General features: G+C 40.2%; 1 protein-coding gene across 2 annotated transcripts in view; it reads right to left on the bottom strand.

Moving 5' to 3' along the window:
* mamdc2a (MAM domain containing 2a) overlaps window positions 1-6,436 on the bottom strand; it is a 40,556-nt gene extending 34,120 nt beyond the window's left edge. For both annotated transcript variants that reach the window (XM_084360340.1, XM_084360342.1), the window contains exons 1-2: window positions 6,271-6,436; window positions 5,992-6,117 (exon numbers count right to left, since the gene is read on the bottom strand). In XM_084360340.1, the coding sequence (XP_084216466.1) occupies window positions 5,992-6,117; window positions 6,271-6,298 (154 nt within the window). In that variant the 5' untranslated portion in view covers window positions 6,299-6,436. The remainder of the gene's footprint in view (window positions 1-5,991; window positions 6,118-6,270) is intronic.
* Between the last annotated feature and the right edge of the window lie 10,991 nt (window positions 6,437-17,427).

Below are 17,427 nucleotides of genomic sequence, written 5' to 3'. Positions count from 1 at the left end.
TGGATTGTGCACCGTGTCTTCTGGATGCGGAACGTGTTTAGTAAACACAAAGGAGTTTGTGGCTTGTCCATTGACGCTGAAGACTGTGGCCTAGGTGAAGGTAAAATCCAAACATTTGGGTGCTCCCTTTTAGTAAGGCGAAGGTAGCACTTACGTTACGTGGGATTGCAATGGGCTGCAGGGGTCCATCGCCTAGTATCAGAGTGCAGGAGCAGTGGGGTTGTTTAGTTGAATATGTTAGTCTATTCTGCCTGACTCATTAATCCTTTATCTGACAGAGGTTTGTGACAAAATCTGTCAAGATCAGTAGCATTACATACATTACAATAAATCAACGGCACTGTCCATGGTGCTGAAATAGACGATAGCTTTTTAATTGAGTGTAACATTACTACAATTACTCTGAATCACCTGATATGAGAAATATGCGAAATGTAGGTAAACAAGGTGTAATGTTAGGGATTATATGGTTTTCGATTAGGACAACTATGAAAGTTTTGAATTATTTCCTTGTATCTTTGTCTAAACTTAAGCAGTAAATAGGTTTGGTCTCAGGTTGTAAATGCTGTGTTCAGCAGGCTTCACATTGCCTGCACCATGAACAATGGTTGTGGAATGTGAGGACCCAGAGGAACCATGGACCTCACCTTTGAGAGACACACTGCCCTTCATATACAGATTATACTTTGCCATTGAATGTCATTATGTGTAATAAATGAAGATGGAATTAATTTACAAACTTGTTGACACAACGTTTTCCTTCTTATCTTATTTATTTAGTCTTACTAGTTATTTATTTATTTACTCTCTTATTTTCACACAAACAATATCATGAGTTTATGAAATATGACATCTTGTTATACATTAAACTACCCAACAGTTTATACAAGCACAGCTGAAATGATAAGTTGATTAATCACTAAGTCGATTTATAGAAAATTGATTTGGAAATATTTTGATAATTGTTTAGTCATTTTTTGTGTAAAAACAATTTCATGTTTCCAGCTTCACATATGTGAAGATGTTCTGTGTTTCCTTTCAATTATTTGAATAATTTTGAGGTTTGGACTAAACCAAATTTGTGGTAATTGTGACAACATTACTCACCATTTTGTAACTTTTTACAAACCAAAAAACTAATTAATGTAGAAAATCATCAGCAGATGAATCCAGAATAAAAACAGCCATTAGATGCAACACAAAAGAGCTGCCCTTTAACTAACTACAACAGTAAAATCCCGCTTTCATATTAATAACGCATGCATGAATAATAACAATCTAATGGTGTAATATAAAGCAATATAAAATGGTCACATTTTGTGCATGAATATCTTTCAATAATTCAAGTACATTGTCCTACTGCTTAAGATGAATTAAATCTGAAAACAGGCTGTTTTTCTGACTTTATGAAAAGATGACTTTTTACAGATAAGTGGTTCTCAAGACATATGGTAATACGGAACAGTAATACTGAAAGTATTGGTACTTTTTGTTGAGTGTTGCTGCTAGGTAAATAGGTAAACTGTATTATGGTTGGGATTTAACTACAATGTTTATGGAGGTGTGTGAATCACAGAGCTGGTAGAGACTAGCTAGGTTACCAGTTAGCCCACTAGCTTTAGCAAACTTCAATAATGTCAGGCCCCGTAGCAAACTTTTACAAGGTATGTTAGCTTTTCTTACATCAAACATTAAGCTAGTATTACTGTATACTTCATATGGTAAACAAAATCAATAGCTATCTTGAAACAATATTAAAAAAATGGGATCCCTGAAAGATGTTAGCGTTAGTGTAAAACTTACTTGCTCCTACATGATGAGCCCATGAAACACACTTATTGTCTCAGCTCGTTCTTCCGACGTTGTTCCAATGAGTGACTGATTTCCTGCTGCCAACCTTGCCTGCCTCTGACCAACTCATCTCGTCTGATCCCCAGTAAACTCACCTCAGCTACACTGCAGAGTGAGTTGTTCTTTGCTGTTGTGTGAACACGTGTGCATTTTTACCTGTTGACTTCCGCCTTCACAAGCTCGTTGTGTGCCTGCCTCTGCCTGATATTGTAACCCTTGTGATTCCGGTCTACAAATGTGTTTGGACTAAGTGCTCTGCGCACCCAGCAAATATCCTGTCTGATTCTGCCTGCCATATCTGGCAGGCACACATCAGTCTGCTAGCTTCCAGCCAGCGACTGTTTCAGAGCTCACTCAGCATTCCCAGGGTTCGCCTGGCCTACAAGTTCCCGGCGGACACCAATCGAGTTCCGGCATCAGGCATCCCAGCGGACGCCATTCCTGTCTCTGGGTTAACCAATGTACCTCGTGACCCTAAGCCTCTTACTGGGTCAGTTGATTTCCCATCAGACTCCCAGTAGGCGGCCTGGCTGACTCCTGTTCCTGTTCCTCGGTCGGCGGCCCAGCAGACTCCTGTTCCTATTCCTCGGTCGGCAGCCCAGCAGACTCCTGTTCCTGTTCCTCGGTCGGCGGCTCAGCAGACTCCTGTTCCTGTTCCTCAGTCGGCGGCCCAGCAGACAACTGCTTCCATGCTTCTGTCAGTTTTTATTCCATCCCAGTCCAGCAGCCCCCTGCCCTGCATGTTTTAGATGTTTGCCACACCTCGGTGGCCCAGTTGACATCTGTTCCTGTTCCTCGGTCTGCGGCCCAGTCGACATCAGACTCTGGTTCTCGGTCAGCGGCCCAGCGACTCCTGTTCCTGTTCCTTGGTCAGCGGCCCAGCAGACTAATGCTTCCATGCTTCTATCAGTTTTTTTTCAGTCCTGGTCCAGCAGCCCCCTGCCCTGCGTGTTTTAGATGTTTGACACACCTCAGCGGCCCAGCGAATCCTGTTCCTGTTCCTTGGTCGGTGGCCCAGCAGACTCCTGTTCCTGTTCCTCGGTCGGCGGCACAGCAAACTCCTGTTTCTGTTCCTGTTCCTCGGTCGGCAGCCCAGCAGACTCCTGTTCCTGTTCCTCGGTCGGCAGCCCAGCAGACTCCTGTTCCTGTTCCCTCAGCCGGCGGCCCAGCAGACTAATGGTTCCATGCTATCATTTTTTTTCCCATCCTGGTCCAGCAGCCCCCTGCCCTGCATGTTTTAGATGTTTGCCACACCTGATTCAAATAAATGGGTCGTTATCAGGGATCAGCAGAGGTTGATGATGAGCTGATCATTTGAATCCGGTGAGCTGGATTTCATATCAGTTAGTGATGCTTCTCAAAAGCCATTGATGATCACAAGTAAGTTCCGTAACTTAAGTTCGGTAACAAAGACCACCTCCCCAAGCAGTTTTCCATCCAAGCCTACAGCGTGTCAAACCCTTTCTCCTCTGTCATTTTCTCCCTGTCTTATTCTCTTTCTCTTTCAGCACAAGAACAGCAGGGGGATTCATTGGAGCCTGAAAACCTTCAATAAGACAGCACCATCACCCTGCATCTGAACTCCCTGGGTTTTGCAAGCCTTTCTAAGATCATTACTTTTAATAAACCAAACATTACTCTTCCCAAAAGTGTAATCTTTGTTTGTGAAAAAAGTGCAAACACTGTTTGAATATGATAACCTCATACAGGCTATGTTTTTGCTGTAACCTTAGTGTTAGCAAAATTGTTCCTGCTGAATTGAGCCAGCTGTTTTTTCTCCACCCTACTCCTTTCTTCGAGAAATATTAGGATCCTGATGCAGGACAGCAAAGTATGAAGAAGGCTATCCGTAAGGACAGCACAGAGGAGAGGACAGAGAAAAGTTTCTGAGTTTCTAAGAAAATGTTTATGTGTATAAATGTGTGTGTACATATATACATTATATCCTGTCATATCTGGAAGTCATGTGTTTTAATGTACCATTTTTAATAGATTTATGCACATGCAAGCCGAAGAGAAAGTTCTGCCTTTAGCACAAAAAAAGTAGATAATAAACTTGTTTTTAATTTGAGTATATTATGTTTCACTGTATGTATTAATAAGTGCAGGGGTGCATAGGAATAGTAAACAAAGAATCATCCATTTCCACTTGAGATGAATTTCCTAAAACAACACAAGTGTCATCATAGCTGCTGCTAGTCCACTGACTCATTGTGCTGTCAGCTGACAATCATTGATAGTGACAGTCTGCTGTCCTTTCTGAAAGTTTAGTCATTATGTCATAAATATTAATAAGGTCATCAGTTAACATATCATGGGATTACTGAAGACAGTATGAATAAAAGGAAGGACAGAAAATTCATCTAAATTAAAAAAAAGGGTCTCCCACACAAGTTTAAGAAAAACATTTAAAAACACTCTTTAACTGAAGTAACGCTAGCCTTAAATAAATCAACAAGGTTATCTTCACACACTAATCCTCAAGTGTTTATTTTATTTAACATGTAAAATGTATAGAATAATTTTACATTCTTTTTTATATCTTATTTTAATTGTATTTATTTATTTATTTATTTAAATTTAAAATAAAACTTCTGATGTTACTACATACACCTGCAATGGGCTATGTCAATACTGTAAATCAATCAATAAATCATGTACTATACGAACTGCCAAACAATAGAACTTCCTGAAAGGGGAGTGTGGGCTGAGCTGAAATGAGTCTAGTTAGTTGAACCAGCCCACCTGGCTGGAAGCTACCAAGTTAGCTAAGGCTAACAAGCTATCTGTGTTCACACATAAAGAGAAGCGAATTTCGCCTCCCGTCAGCTTGATCGTGGGATAAATTGTGTGTTCAAGTTAGTCGTGTGAATTTGACTGCAGGTTCCAAACAGAAACATTTCTGTACATTAGACAACAGAGGGTGTGTGTCTGTGTTTGTGTTCAGGTTTGTCTCTGACTACAGTGAGCTCTCACCAGATACTCTGTTTCTTCATCATGCAGGGTCCTTTCTTTTCCCATCTCTTCTATGTACAATCAAACGTAAAGAACACTTCCTCTTCATTCAGCAATCAGTCACGAGCATTACAGTAACGTGAAGTCGATTTAGGCATAGTGGTGGTTCGCTATGGCAGGAGAGAGTAGAGATGAATCTACTTTTTAATCCCAAGAGTTTGAAAAGCAAACTTCGTGCTCTCCTCGACTCCCACTGTTTGTTCTTCCACAAGCTCTGGGCTCCAGCGGTCTCCTCTAGAGCTCACCAGCTCCAGCAGCTGTCTGCCTCTTAACCCTAACAGGGTCATCCAAAACACATGCATCTGTCCACCCGCTCCAGTCTGTTAGTCCAATTAAATGCACAGCAAACCATATTGGTTGTCCAATATCTGCATTAGAAATTCCCCAAAAGGCATCAGCACCACAATCACAGCTGAGAGATCAAGTTCAGTTAGGTCGGCAGACAACATGGAAGATCCAGGTAATGATATACCTGGAAGTTGAGCCTTTTTGGCTTCATGCGTCACTGAGCAGCTTTCATAGGAATAAGTCGGGCTCCACCTCTGAAGCTGCATCAAGATTTGAATTGTTAGAACCATGGTGTGTTAACATGGGCTCTTATAGAGGGTTGACTTACTTCTGAAGCTAGCATCAACTGGCCATTTGAATATCTGCAGTTTTTGGTACATCTGTGTTGGCTAAATTTTTCAGCCTCATGGCTTGGCCTGCAGTGGCCACGTTTGATTTTCCAAATAAGTAAGTGTACATTTAATATATATTTAAATATTCAATATATTTCTTCATGTCTAACATTTTACTTTTGAGAGGTTACAGAATATTTGTGGCCAGGTTCAACACCAGACTTGCACGGTATGGTAAAAATGTTTTGATTATTTTAACAAATGTTACGATTGCAATATGATTCACGATTAGTGTGAATGATCACTGTTGCATCATAATTTTCATTTTCACTGGAAGAACTATCAAAATGATGATGGTGTGACATTTGTTTTAATACAGCTGGGCGCCACAGCAGATCTATATTTCATTATAATGCTCAGTTTGTCACACATTTTTGCTCTATCAAAAAATCTGCAACTCCTGCAGATTTTGCCAAGCACAGCACAGCTTATAGTGACACCGTACCTTCTTCATTCATGCTCCAGCTGCCATAGTCCAGGTCTGATGTGTAGCCACAGGTGCCCAGCTCAAAGTTGCAGGACCCGGGCAGCAGCTGCTCCTGCGCACTGAGGAATCCGCACAGCACCAGCACTGCGAGAAGAGGAGACACCAGCGATCATACTATGAATGTGTTGGACTGTTGTCACCTAAACTCAACACAACTAACAAGACCAAAGTTAGAAGAACCAATCTGTGGCATTAAAACAAACTGGTGTATTGAAGGTGAAATACTTATTATAATACCCTGCAGGGTGAGGCAGGCGGTGCTCATCGTCAGTCTGAAGGAGTTTCCTCTGTAGTTTCCTGATTGTCTCCCGTCCAACAGAACTACAGCTACAGCACCAACTGCTCGTTTAAACCGTCACCGTCACTGGTTGTCTTCACATGTTGTAAGGATGTGAGCAGCAGAGGCTGACTGTTTATCCGCTGGATGAATGGATGTCCCGGGGGCGGGGGGGAGGCAGCGGTCCAGGTCGCAGCGCCTCCCCGCCCACCTCTGCTGCTCTGCCCTGACAGGAGGCAGGGCCGCAGCCAGATCTGTTCAGGGCTCTTTGGAATCCCCCCGCACTCCCCCACCCTGCCATCATTAGCTTATGAAGAGTCCTAATAGTCTTATTAAATGAGTAAATGCAGCATGTTACATTGTGGGTTGTTGAAACACTAGAATGTTGCACACAGAATCATTTACAGGCAGAACCAAAACCAGAACAAAGAGGATAAAACACTGCGGGGCTCGTGTTAATTCTCTGTAAGTGTGTCACACAGAGCGACACCTTTCACATTACACATAGTGTTGCGATTCATTGTTAATAAAAAGAAATGATTACAGCCACTAGAACTATTTCAAGGAAACTTTATTGTCTATCACATAGTGACAGAAAATTACCTTCCAATTAATAAAAGCATGTGTGCAAAGCTACATTGAAAGAGTAGTGTCTATTTTGCCATATTGCAGTGGGAATAAAATAGTTATTGTAAATTCTCCTTTTGGCCAGAGGTACTCTGAACCACTGCCTGAAGGGAGTAGCTGAAACGAGTGGTGAAGGCGGTGTGAAGGGTCCTCAGTGATGCAACCTGAGATGTTTATTTATACATCTCACAAGAGAAGAAATAAATTAAATCAATAAGATTTCTGCCACTATGGGTCTCTATCTAAGCAAAAAAAGATGTCTCCTGAGTGTTGTGTTGGAAGAGCTGCTGTTCAGCTTTTCAAAGCCACCCAGCTCTGAAGTAGAGTGTCGGTGCAGAGCCAGACCTTCTGGAGGAATAAACACCTGGAGTCCCATCAGATTTTGTTCTGATCAGGATCTGTTTACTGACGGGAGGAGAGCTCAGAGATTATTTTTTGACTTTTGTGATTAAAAAGTGGATTTATCTTCACTCCCATTAAACAACCTGACTGCAGCAGTGATCCGCATAGGTCACCTTCACTTATGAACTGTAATGTTGACGGCCGACTGGGAGGGGAAATGAAACCTGTTATCACATGACAAGTTTCATACATGGTGACAACGCCATGACAACTGGACAGATACAGTGATCCAGTGCCAAATAATAAAAAGGGTCAAATTGATGAACATGAGTCACATCCACCAATAATGCTAAACATCAGCAGTCTCACAGCACTATGCAAATCAACAGAACGCTGAACTGTGTTCACGTGGGTTCACCCTCCACTACATCCCTATGCATTCCCTTTATTTCCTGTTTAAAAAAACAGAGTAATTTTTCCAAGGGATGAAACATCTAATCTGAATGAAATAGATTTGGGCCCTGCAGGATATAGGAGCTCAGAACTCCCCAGCTGCCTCCTGTGGAAACATATTACACATCTGGTTATGCTTATATTCAAAAACATCACATCCCAATGCAAAATACAACAAGTCTGCTTCTGCTTACAAAGAAAAGTATGTTTTGCTTTGAGAAAGTGAAGATGCTGCACTGCCATTCTTAACAGTCCATAATAATAGTTCTTCTTTTAGTTTAACCTCAAAGGTGATCTGTCTTTGTCCCAACAAAGGATGGGGAACAGGAAACAGATCTGTTTGATGGTGAGCAGGGACGTGTTCGTTTTTGAGGGGCTACTGCTTGTATTTATACAGCCAAGACAGCACAAAATAAAACAATTATTATATTAATTTCCTCTAGAGGGGCAGCTCAACCAAAGAGCGGAAATGGGCTGATGCCAAGGCAACCTTAACCTACTCTTGTACACATCCTTGATGGTGAGGTCTCTGGTGCAATAGCATACAGGTATTTGATTTTGAGCCATGGAAACATGATTAGGTTTGGTTAGTTGTCCCTCTACTAGAAACAGGCAGACATAATGTATCTGAAGGATCTGAAGGAGGAAGGCTGGAGCTCGAAGATAAGGAAGCACTTGGTAAGGAAGGGCCAACAGGAACCAGGAACTCTCGCAGAAAGCTGGAATTGGATTGGTTGCTGCAGCGCTGAGGGAAGGAGATGTAGCTGTAGTCTGACTTCAAAATGACGAGTCACTGGATCTGTTCTTGGATGGATTTCAGAACTTTCAGAACATCTCCTTGATTTCCGGTCCCTGCTGCTCACAATTCTCACATGAAGCTTGGCTGGGTGGGTAGGAGCAATGGAATTGACAGTAGCTTCTCTGGTACCCAGATTACAAGCTAGGGTTGCTCCCAACAAGTACCTATGGCTATGGCAGCCTAGTGCCCAATGAATGATGCTCAGCTTTGCAGAAGCTTTGTTTCTGGGTGTGACAACAGTGGGTACAGTAAGGTGGGATTTGAAGGTCCTGACTTTGGTAAATACACTTTTATTGCCTCTCCTCCACACCCCCGAGACATCCATTCATTTACGCGGATAAACACTCAATCTCTGCTGCTCACACCCTTACAACATGTAAAAGACAACCATTGACGGTGACGGTTTCGACAAGAAGTTAGTGCTGAAGTTCTTTTGGATGGGAGACAATCAGGAAACTGCAGCAAATGAAACACCAAGGACCCTAATCATGAATATCCAGTGGTTTCACACTTGTGTTGAAACTCAGTCTTGAACTTTGGTCACTGTGTAACTCCACCACCATCTCGTCCAGCTCCACACATTAATAGTGGCTCATAAGTGTTTTCTTCCAAACATGTTACCCTCCTGGAGAGGTTCTGTCATCAACTATACCTACTGTCAAGAGCAGCCATAAATAAGCCTTCAAAAAAAGTTGTACTTTCATTCATTTAACCTTTATTAAAATCTCAGAAATAATGATAACAAACAGAAACAACAAACGTAATCACAGAGCCAATAAACAGAATGGGTACCTAAAAATGATAACAGACCAGAAGCAATATGACAGAATACAAATACAACAGAAAAAAGTGCTTGAAAATAATACGAAACTGCAGCAAACAACATGACAAAACACAAATAAAACAGATGCATGAAAGATAAATGGCAGACAACCATACAGGACAGCACATAGTTAAAAACAGTTACATTCAAATGCTGAGTAGTCTGAAATCAAAGTCTTAAACTGACCTATAGGACTCTGTGACCAGTTTAATAAAGAGCTGATATATGGTGGCATGTTGCCCTTCAAGGCTTTAAAAAGAAACAGAAACCAATGGCTGTCATGTCTTACTGTTAAAGGTGCCCATCCAACTTTTTCATATAGAATATAATGATGAATGAAATAACAGTCACCAGTAATGAATCTGAGGGCGGAGTGATAAACCAAGTCTATTGGGGTGGAGACAGAGGCATGTCTATAGATCACATCACCATAATCCAGGACAGATAAAAAGACAGCTTCATGATCTGTTTCCTACAGAACATGGGGAAAGCAGTTCTCTTTCTGTATAAGTAACTCATTTTTTGTCTGAGCTTGCTATTGTGTTAATATGAAATTTAAATGTGAGTTTCTGATCCAACCAGATACCCAAATATTGTATTCAGAAACCTGTTGTTAAATTGTAGCTAATGAGCTGATTGGTCAGATGGATCATTCATTTGCACAAACCAATGTCTGTCTTTAAAATAGTCTACCCAAATGTAGGTACACGCGTATTAGCAATGTAAGCATTGGGTGAAAAAAGCAATACTCCTTATGTTGTGCAAAATGCATTCCAATGTTTATCAGAAGTTGAACAAGGCTTTAGCATTCATAGGTTGACAAATCAAGTAGATATCTTCAAGAGTTGGTCTTTTATAGTCAGCTTTTTTTAGAGTGCAAATCATTGCCTTGCTATACAGACTTTTGTTAAATTCACTTGAATTTACTTATTTTATTATCTTATCTAAGTCTGTACTTTTAACTTGTCCGTTATTGGTTTATAATTGACATACACCTAATTCAATCATGAGTTCTGTAATCTTCTACTTACAACCGTCTTATTGTAGTCATATCCAAGTGGGTAATTCAAGCCATTTGTGTTGGACCAGTTTCTTAAAACAAACAAAACACAGCTGTAATTCCAGTTTAAGGAAGAGTCCTACAGAGTCTGGCAGCTGGGGGGAAAGCTCAGCAAAGGTTTCCATAACAGTAAACCCTCCTCGTTTTACTCATACTTTGATGAGCCAATTCCTGCTTTTATATTTCTGTATGTCCAAGATACATGCAAAAAAACACTGGGAAATATGTCAGCTAGGTAGGTGGATTTCTTTTTTTAACCTAAGCTAGGTTAAGCATGTCCTGATTTCAGCTCTGTACTGAACACATAGTGATTGATATCAATCTAAATCTCACTCTCTGAAATAAATAAATAAATAAATAAATGTTTAACTATTGATTTAAATGTAATATGTTAGATATCTTGATCAAAAGTGTCAATTCAATTTATATCGCCCAAAATCAAAAATTTGCCTCATGGGGCTTTACAATCTGTCCAGTATACAACACCATCAAACCTTAGACTTTCGGATCTGATAAGGTATCCGAAAAAACCTTTCTTAAAAAAAGAAAGAAAAAAAAAAATTAACAGCGATGGGATCTCAGGATCCAGCTCAAAGAGATGCAGTGTGCACAGTATACATCAAAGTAACAATAGTAAAATTACAATATGGAAAATCAGGACGACAATTTTAAAGACAGATTGTAGACATAAAGAAATGAAGATTGTGGTGAGAGCATGCTGGTCTGGAACAACAACTTCCATGGAGACCTGGAAAGAGGACAATCACAAAACACAGCACTTCATTGACACAGAGGGAGTAGAGACAAGGACACCATTCATACAAGGGGAGAGGGAGACAAGAGGTGAGTCAGCCAAACATTCAGATAACAAATGTGCAAAATTTGTTTTGGATTGTTCAACAGGAAAAAGTGCTATAGGTCAGGGGGTCACGAGAATTATTATCTCAATTAATCTTGTTGCCCCTTAATTACAGACAGACGTACAAGCAGGACCAGGAGTGCAACATACTTGAACCTTTCAATCCGATGAGCTCAATGCATTAAAGCTTATACATGATTGAGTAGAGTTACTCCAAAATTTAGCTCATTGAGACTATGAATATGGTACATATTTTTGCATTGTGGTCATTTGTTGATATACTGTGGTACATTCTTAGACATCAGGGCAAAAGTATCTGTGAAACAAAGCTGGAAAACATTGTGTATTTCTCATTTAACTCATGCAAGTCCATGTGTCAATAGGTGGAATTATGTCATTAGGACACTGATGATGATGATGATGATGATGATGATTTGATTTATTGTTTTAAGATTTTTCAAGGACCTTAGTCTGTTCTGTTGAAGACAATACAATGCCTCTTACTTATCGTCAACATATTTTCTGTCCTGTTTTCATTTCTTACAACATTAGAAGAAAGAAGGTTGAATCAATAGCTGAGATGGTTTCTGTCCAGTAAACAGTTGACTCCCCCACTATGGTTTCCCCCACATCAGCATAACACACTTTTTCCACAGATGATCTCGATCTCTTATGTAACAATGTTTGAAAGTTTAGTTTCAGGCCCTACTCAGTTTCAGGTGGGGAAGTCAATGAGAGACTGTCATGTTGGTCCATTTCCTAAACACATATTTTTAGGATATTATATTGCATCTAGCAGTTTTCTGTATGACTCAGGATTGCATGCATTGATTTATTTTATATTTATTTTCTGTGACTCATTTCGAGTGTGGGATTTTGGATCAGAAAAGAGCGCAAAACAGGACTTACGTAGAAAAATAGATTAACTGCAGCAAGAAAATTTTGGGAAGATTGCATTATGTGGGAAAAATTACGCATTTGATTATTCTGTTGATGAACTTCATACCTTATTGCATACAACAAAAGGGACCCGATTTGGTTTAGGGCTACAGTAGCAACATATCCCCCCCTTCTGGCAGTTCTGTGTTGTGCTTTATACATGTCCCCTAGTTGAATGTGAACACAGACAAGAGAAAAAATGTCAGCACTTCACATACAGTCGTGGAATGTTTTTTGTGACAAAGTAGTTTGTGTTCCACTCGTTCCATCACAGAAATATGAGAGCTGTAGAAATCACTGAAAGTGAAGACAGACATGTTATACATGTTCTTTAAAAGTGTATTGTAAGTGTAAAAAATTCTGACCGTGACTGTAAGTTAACAGAGCTACTTGGGTAACAATCAGAGCCGGTCCTGACCTCCATGGGGCCCTAAGCAAACATCTGGGGCCCTCATACCTGACCTGTGAAACATGTAAACCTTTGCCATTACCACACAGTCACACGTGAAACCGACAGGGCTTCCCGTCCAATCCTCCCACCTTTGAAACAGTATGCTCTGTCTGACATTATTTATGGAATAGTTAACCAGTAACCAGTGGTGGAGTGTAACCAACTGCATTTACATTGAGCACTATACTTAAGTACAAATTAAAGGAAGTTGTACTTCACTTGAGTAATTCCATATTATTTTTATTTTTAACTTTATGCTTCTACTGCACTGCATCCCAGAGGAAAATATTGTACTGTTTACTCCACTACATTTGGTTGACAGCTTTAGTTACTCTCATATAACAATTGTTTTATCCTTTATAGGTTCAGAAAATTCTACTTCTTAAGCTAAATAAACTATTTAAAAATCCTCTTGGATTAGCTGTGAAATACATTGTCATACTGTATTACTACAGTTGGGCGAGGAGAGGTGGACTATGCTTTGTGCTCACACATAGTCAAAGTTGATGGACAATGTTTTACCAGATGTCAAACTTTTGATATGAAGATGCCGACCACATTATCATCACCATTTTGTTGCTGCTGCTTACATTCACCCCTGAAGCAGATTCAAAAGATGCACTACGTGTTTATGCATATTTGTATATCAATAACTCTATATATGTTCAATAATTTATGTAGCATGAAGGTGTTTACAAACTCTCATTTCCTTATACAACCCTGTGTTGTATAATGACGAATAATTTACCTTGTACCTTGTACAAAGATGAAAAGTTGACTTTTTAGATATATGTTTTTTCTCTCAGGACAGCCACATTATGGACATATGATGACCTTAAAGAATATGATGCCAGCGCAACAGTATATACAGGAGTTAAAATGAGCTCAACCTTAAACATCTACAGCAGTGAAATGACACATTAATGCAGCAGTAATATTAATTCAAAAACATCTGATACAATAGTAAATCCCAACCCAACCTTTTTCTTGCACAGGGGAGAGACCCAAGAACAGAAAATATGAACAGATTGTGGTGTGTGCTGCAATCTGTGAAGGATACTGGGCTGACTCTGAATAGATTTTTTCCTACTGACTCGACTGCATTGGACCATGCCTCTTCCCCAAACTTAGTCCCTAGGTCTCTCAGCCATACGCTTTTGATTCTGTCAGTGTTGAATGTAATTAGGTAATTAATGTAATTTTCCACAGCTGTGAGATATAACATTTTTACTGCCTCAAATGTTTAACAAAATGAGTCAATAGCAGAGGCTATTGGCTGAATTTCAGGAAATTAAGATTGTTCTTAAAGTGTCTGACATGAAGAAAGCCAAAAAAATGTTTAGAAGGGATGCCATTTTTGGCTTTGAGTTGAATAAAAAAAAAACCCTCAGTCAGTCTGACACTATAAGTGGCATGTGGCATGCCCAGTTATACAACATGAATTGTCAATTAATTCTGTAGCCTGAGAAACTGCCAGTTGCATCTATAGTTGAAACAAGGGAAGGATTTAAATTCCGGGCTTAGTTAGGAAGCAAATGACATCATTGGCATAAAGTGCCAATTTATGAACAATTCCCACCAATTCTCACACAGAGATATCATTCGGCACTTTGTCAAAATCCTCGGCTGGACAAGCACCAATCTGAGGGCTTATCCTTCATTAAAGCTTAAAGCAAGTGAAATACTGGCCATGTTAAGCGTCTGACATAAGGTCCCCAGATGTCTCAGAGACCTCCTCTTTAGTGACTGGATATTACAGACTAGTCATATCTAGGGATGTATTCACTTAATACTAGTCCTAACCTTGAGTGCATGAATGGAAAAGGCATGGAGGAAAGAAACATAAACAGATGGAACTGGTTTCCAAGAGGGTTTTTTTCTTTTCTTATTTCTCTAACTTTTCTCCTGACCAACCCTTGCTTTTTTGCAATGACTTTGAAAGGTGCCAAGTCGAGCAAAAGGGAAGATGCTAGCTTTACACTGAAGGCTATCACCACGCGGCAGAGGACCTCAGTCAGCGAGTCATGGATCTTGAGAGCGTTTACACCACCCTGTGCAAAGATAACGTTAAGCATAGGCTAAAGTTACCAACCTGGAAAGCAAAAGCAGGAATCAAAACATACACATCCTGGGCCTCCCCGAATCCACCGATAGCGGGCGTCCCACTGAATTCTTCTCAAGTTTGCTGTGTAAGGTATTTGGGAACAAGATACTACAAAGATCCATTCAAAGAGAATTTTATTGTTCTGTTAAACCAGATTTAACAAACATTAACACAGTGGTCACTGTCTCTTGTGATCCATGTCTCTTGTGGGGTGTATCAACTCAGTAAAAATGACCATCCTACCTACATTTTTGTACCTCTTTCAGGCTTTACCACTCTTTATCCCCAGATCTTTCTTCGACCAACTTGATTTAACTATTTACACCTATATATGGCAGGGTAAGTGCCCTCGTCTTAACAAAGCCAACCTTCAAAAAACCAAGGCTACTGGAGGTCTGGCTCTTCCAAATTTTTGTTTCTGTTACTGGGCTGCTGACTTACGTTGTCTTACGTTTTGGGATTTTTTCTATAGCCAGCCCGGCGGCTCTGACTGGGTAGCAATAGAACTACACTCAGACGATAATCTGTCTATTCCTGTGTTGCTTGGTTACTCACTTCTACTCCCCTCACTTAAATCTCTCAGGAACCCTGTGGTTAAACACTCCCAATAACAGGATATGGGCTCAATTTAGGAAATACTTTGTCTTGCACAGTTTTTCTCTTCTAAGCCTGACTGCATCCAACCATCTTTTTATCTGCTTAAGACTGACACAGGAAAGGTGTTTTGCTTTTCAAAGATTTGTTTATAGATAACACTTTGGCATCATTTGAGCAGCTCAGCGAAAAATTCAGTCTTTCAGGTTTCTGCAAGCAAGACATTATGTGCTCTCTCAATTATCCGGTTCTCCTGTAGCAGCAGACACGACCATTGTTAATACACCACAGTCCACAAAAGGCTTATCTCACCCTCTATGGCGAGGTGTCCGACCTCAGGTGTGCCCTGAGCAGTGTGGTAAGTGTCTTGTCTATGTTCATTGACATTCCGTATATATGTTGACATTAGTGCAGCTGCTGTTATACTTGTTTCACATTTCTCTTCATTGACCAAACAGATCTGCACTTATGTTATGCCCTGCAAAACCTTAATAAAAAGATGTTGATTGAAAAAAACAAAAACAAACTTTAAGTCACATGTCTTTGTCACCTTCCACTATTGTGTTGTAGTAGTTACTGTCTCTGGCAATTTGAATAGAAAAAAAATCCCCAAATTTAATGAGAAAAAGTCATCCCGATGGTCAGCCCTCCTGATCGAGTCCTCAGTGAACTCCACCCCCAGAAAACAGCCTCCCTCTCTGGGAGTGAGAGCGAGACAGGGTCCACTGTTAACTGATGGTGATTATGTGATGCAACTTAGAGCAGAAATCTTCTCTGTGTCACTTTCCAAGATACATGGTGGGTCAGGATCTCAATCACAACGCATTATAACGGCATCCGTATGATATAACCAGTCGGCAGGTGGAAACATGTCAAATAAAACAACAATTAAAGCCACACAGATCCCAACGTTGTAATGTGTACCACCACACTGCTTTCAGTTCCACAACACCAGCATGCTATGTGAAATGACACACATGCGTACCTCGCGGAGCCTACGCGACTTGCATAGTTTGCATATAGGGCTGAAAGTAACAATTACAAATGCTGCTACAACGATGAGTTATGCTACATTAATGATTGTAAATTCCATTTTCTCAGCTTTGAAAGAGATATGACAATCAGAGCTTTGATATATGAGTAAGGCTGGATTACCAACTAGACAAATCAGGCATCTGCCCCCAAACACAGTGACCCTGGGGCCCCAATAGCCCCAGGGTCACTGTGTTTTAAAGTAGATCCTGACCGTGTCTTGAGACCATGTCTTGTAAAAGGACAATGTGTTTTTTTTCTGTGTATTTCAGTTGATATTATGCTTTGCTTTTGCTTTGTGCATTTTCCTAAATTACTGTATTTTAAAACAGATTATTGCAAACTCAGTAACACGGAGGCAGCAAACAAATATAGCTGTCATGTGCAGTCTGTGTGCAATTATACTTCATTGCATCATTCCGGAAAAATGGAGGGAACAGGTGAAGGGGAAGTTAATACTAGCTGTTTGAGCTATTTTTGTATTGTGTTCATTAGTATGTATAAGTGGTATGTGTATATGTTCATGTCTGTAATTCCCTTTTTGCACAGTGGGTGGTATGTGGAGTATGGGGAAAGGCACAAGTTGGTGAGGCAGTAATCACAGAGCAGGTGTGTCATTTACCGGAGAAGCACACAGTTTCACACTGTCAGAAGTATCATGCCATACAGTCATTTGTTTGTTCTCTCGCAAGTTCTAAGTTAATATAAGTGCGTGTGGATCGCTGTCTACATTGGATGGACCTGATGGTGTACAAATAAATACAGTCGAGTATGGCTCTGGAGATTTGTGATTGTGAATTATTTAATCGACACATAAAGGCAACGCGTCAACTAGGCAAGTACCGGTAAAGCGGCCACTCTACAAGTGTCTTGTACTATCTTTATTCTTTTGTCAAGTTAAGCCATTATACTAGCATCATACAACATATAACATAAAACAAACTCAACTGCAGCAACAAACAGCAGTCAAAGAATGGCCAAAGTGCATACCGCTAGCATGCAAAAATGTTAAAATGTGTAATAATAATACTACT

The sequence above is a fragment of the Pagrus pagrus genome (genome assembly GCF_965226575.1).
Source record: "Pagrus pagrus genome assembly, chromosome: 8".
Taxonomy (NCBI): Eukaryota; Metazoa; Chordata; class Actinopteri; order Spariformes; family Sparidae; genus Pagrus; species Pagrus pagrus.
Note: the sequence above shows the minus strand (reverse complement) of the source record. Positions and strands in the feature narration are given on the sequence as shown.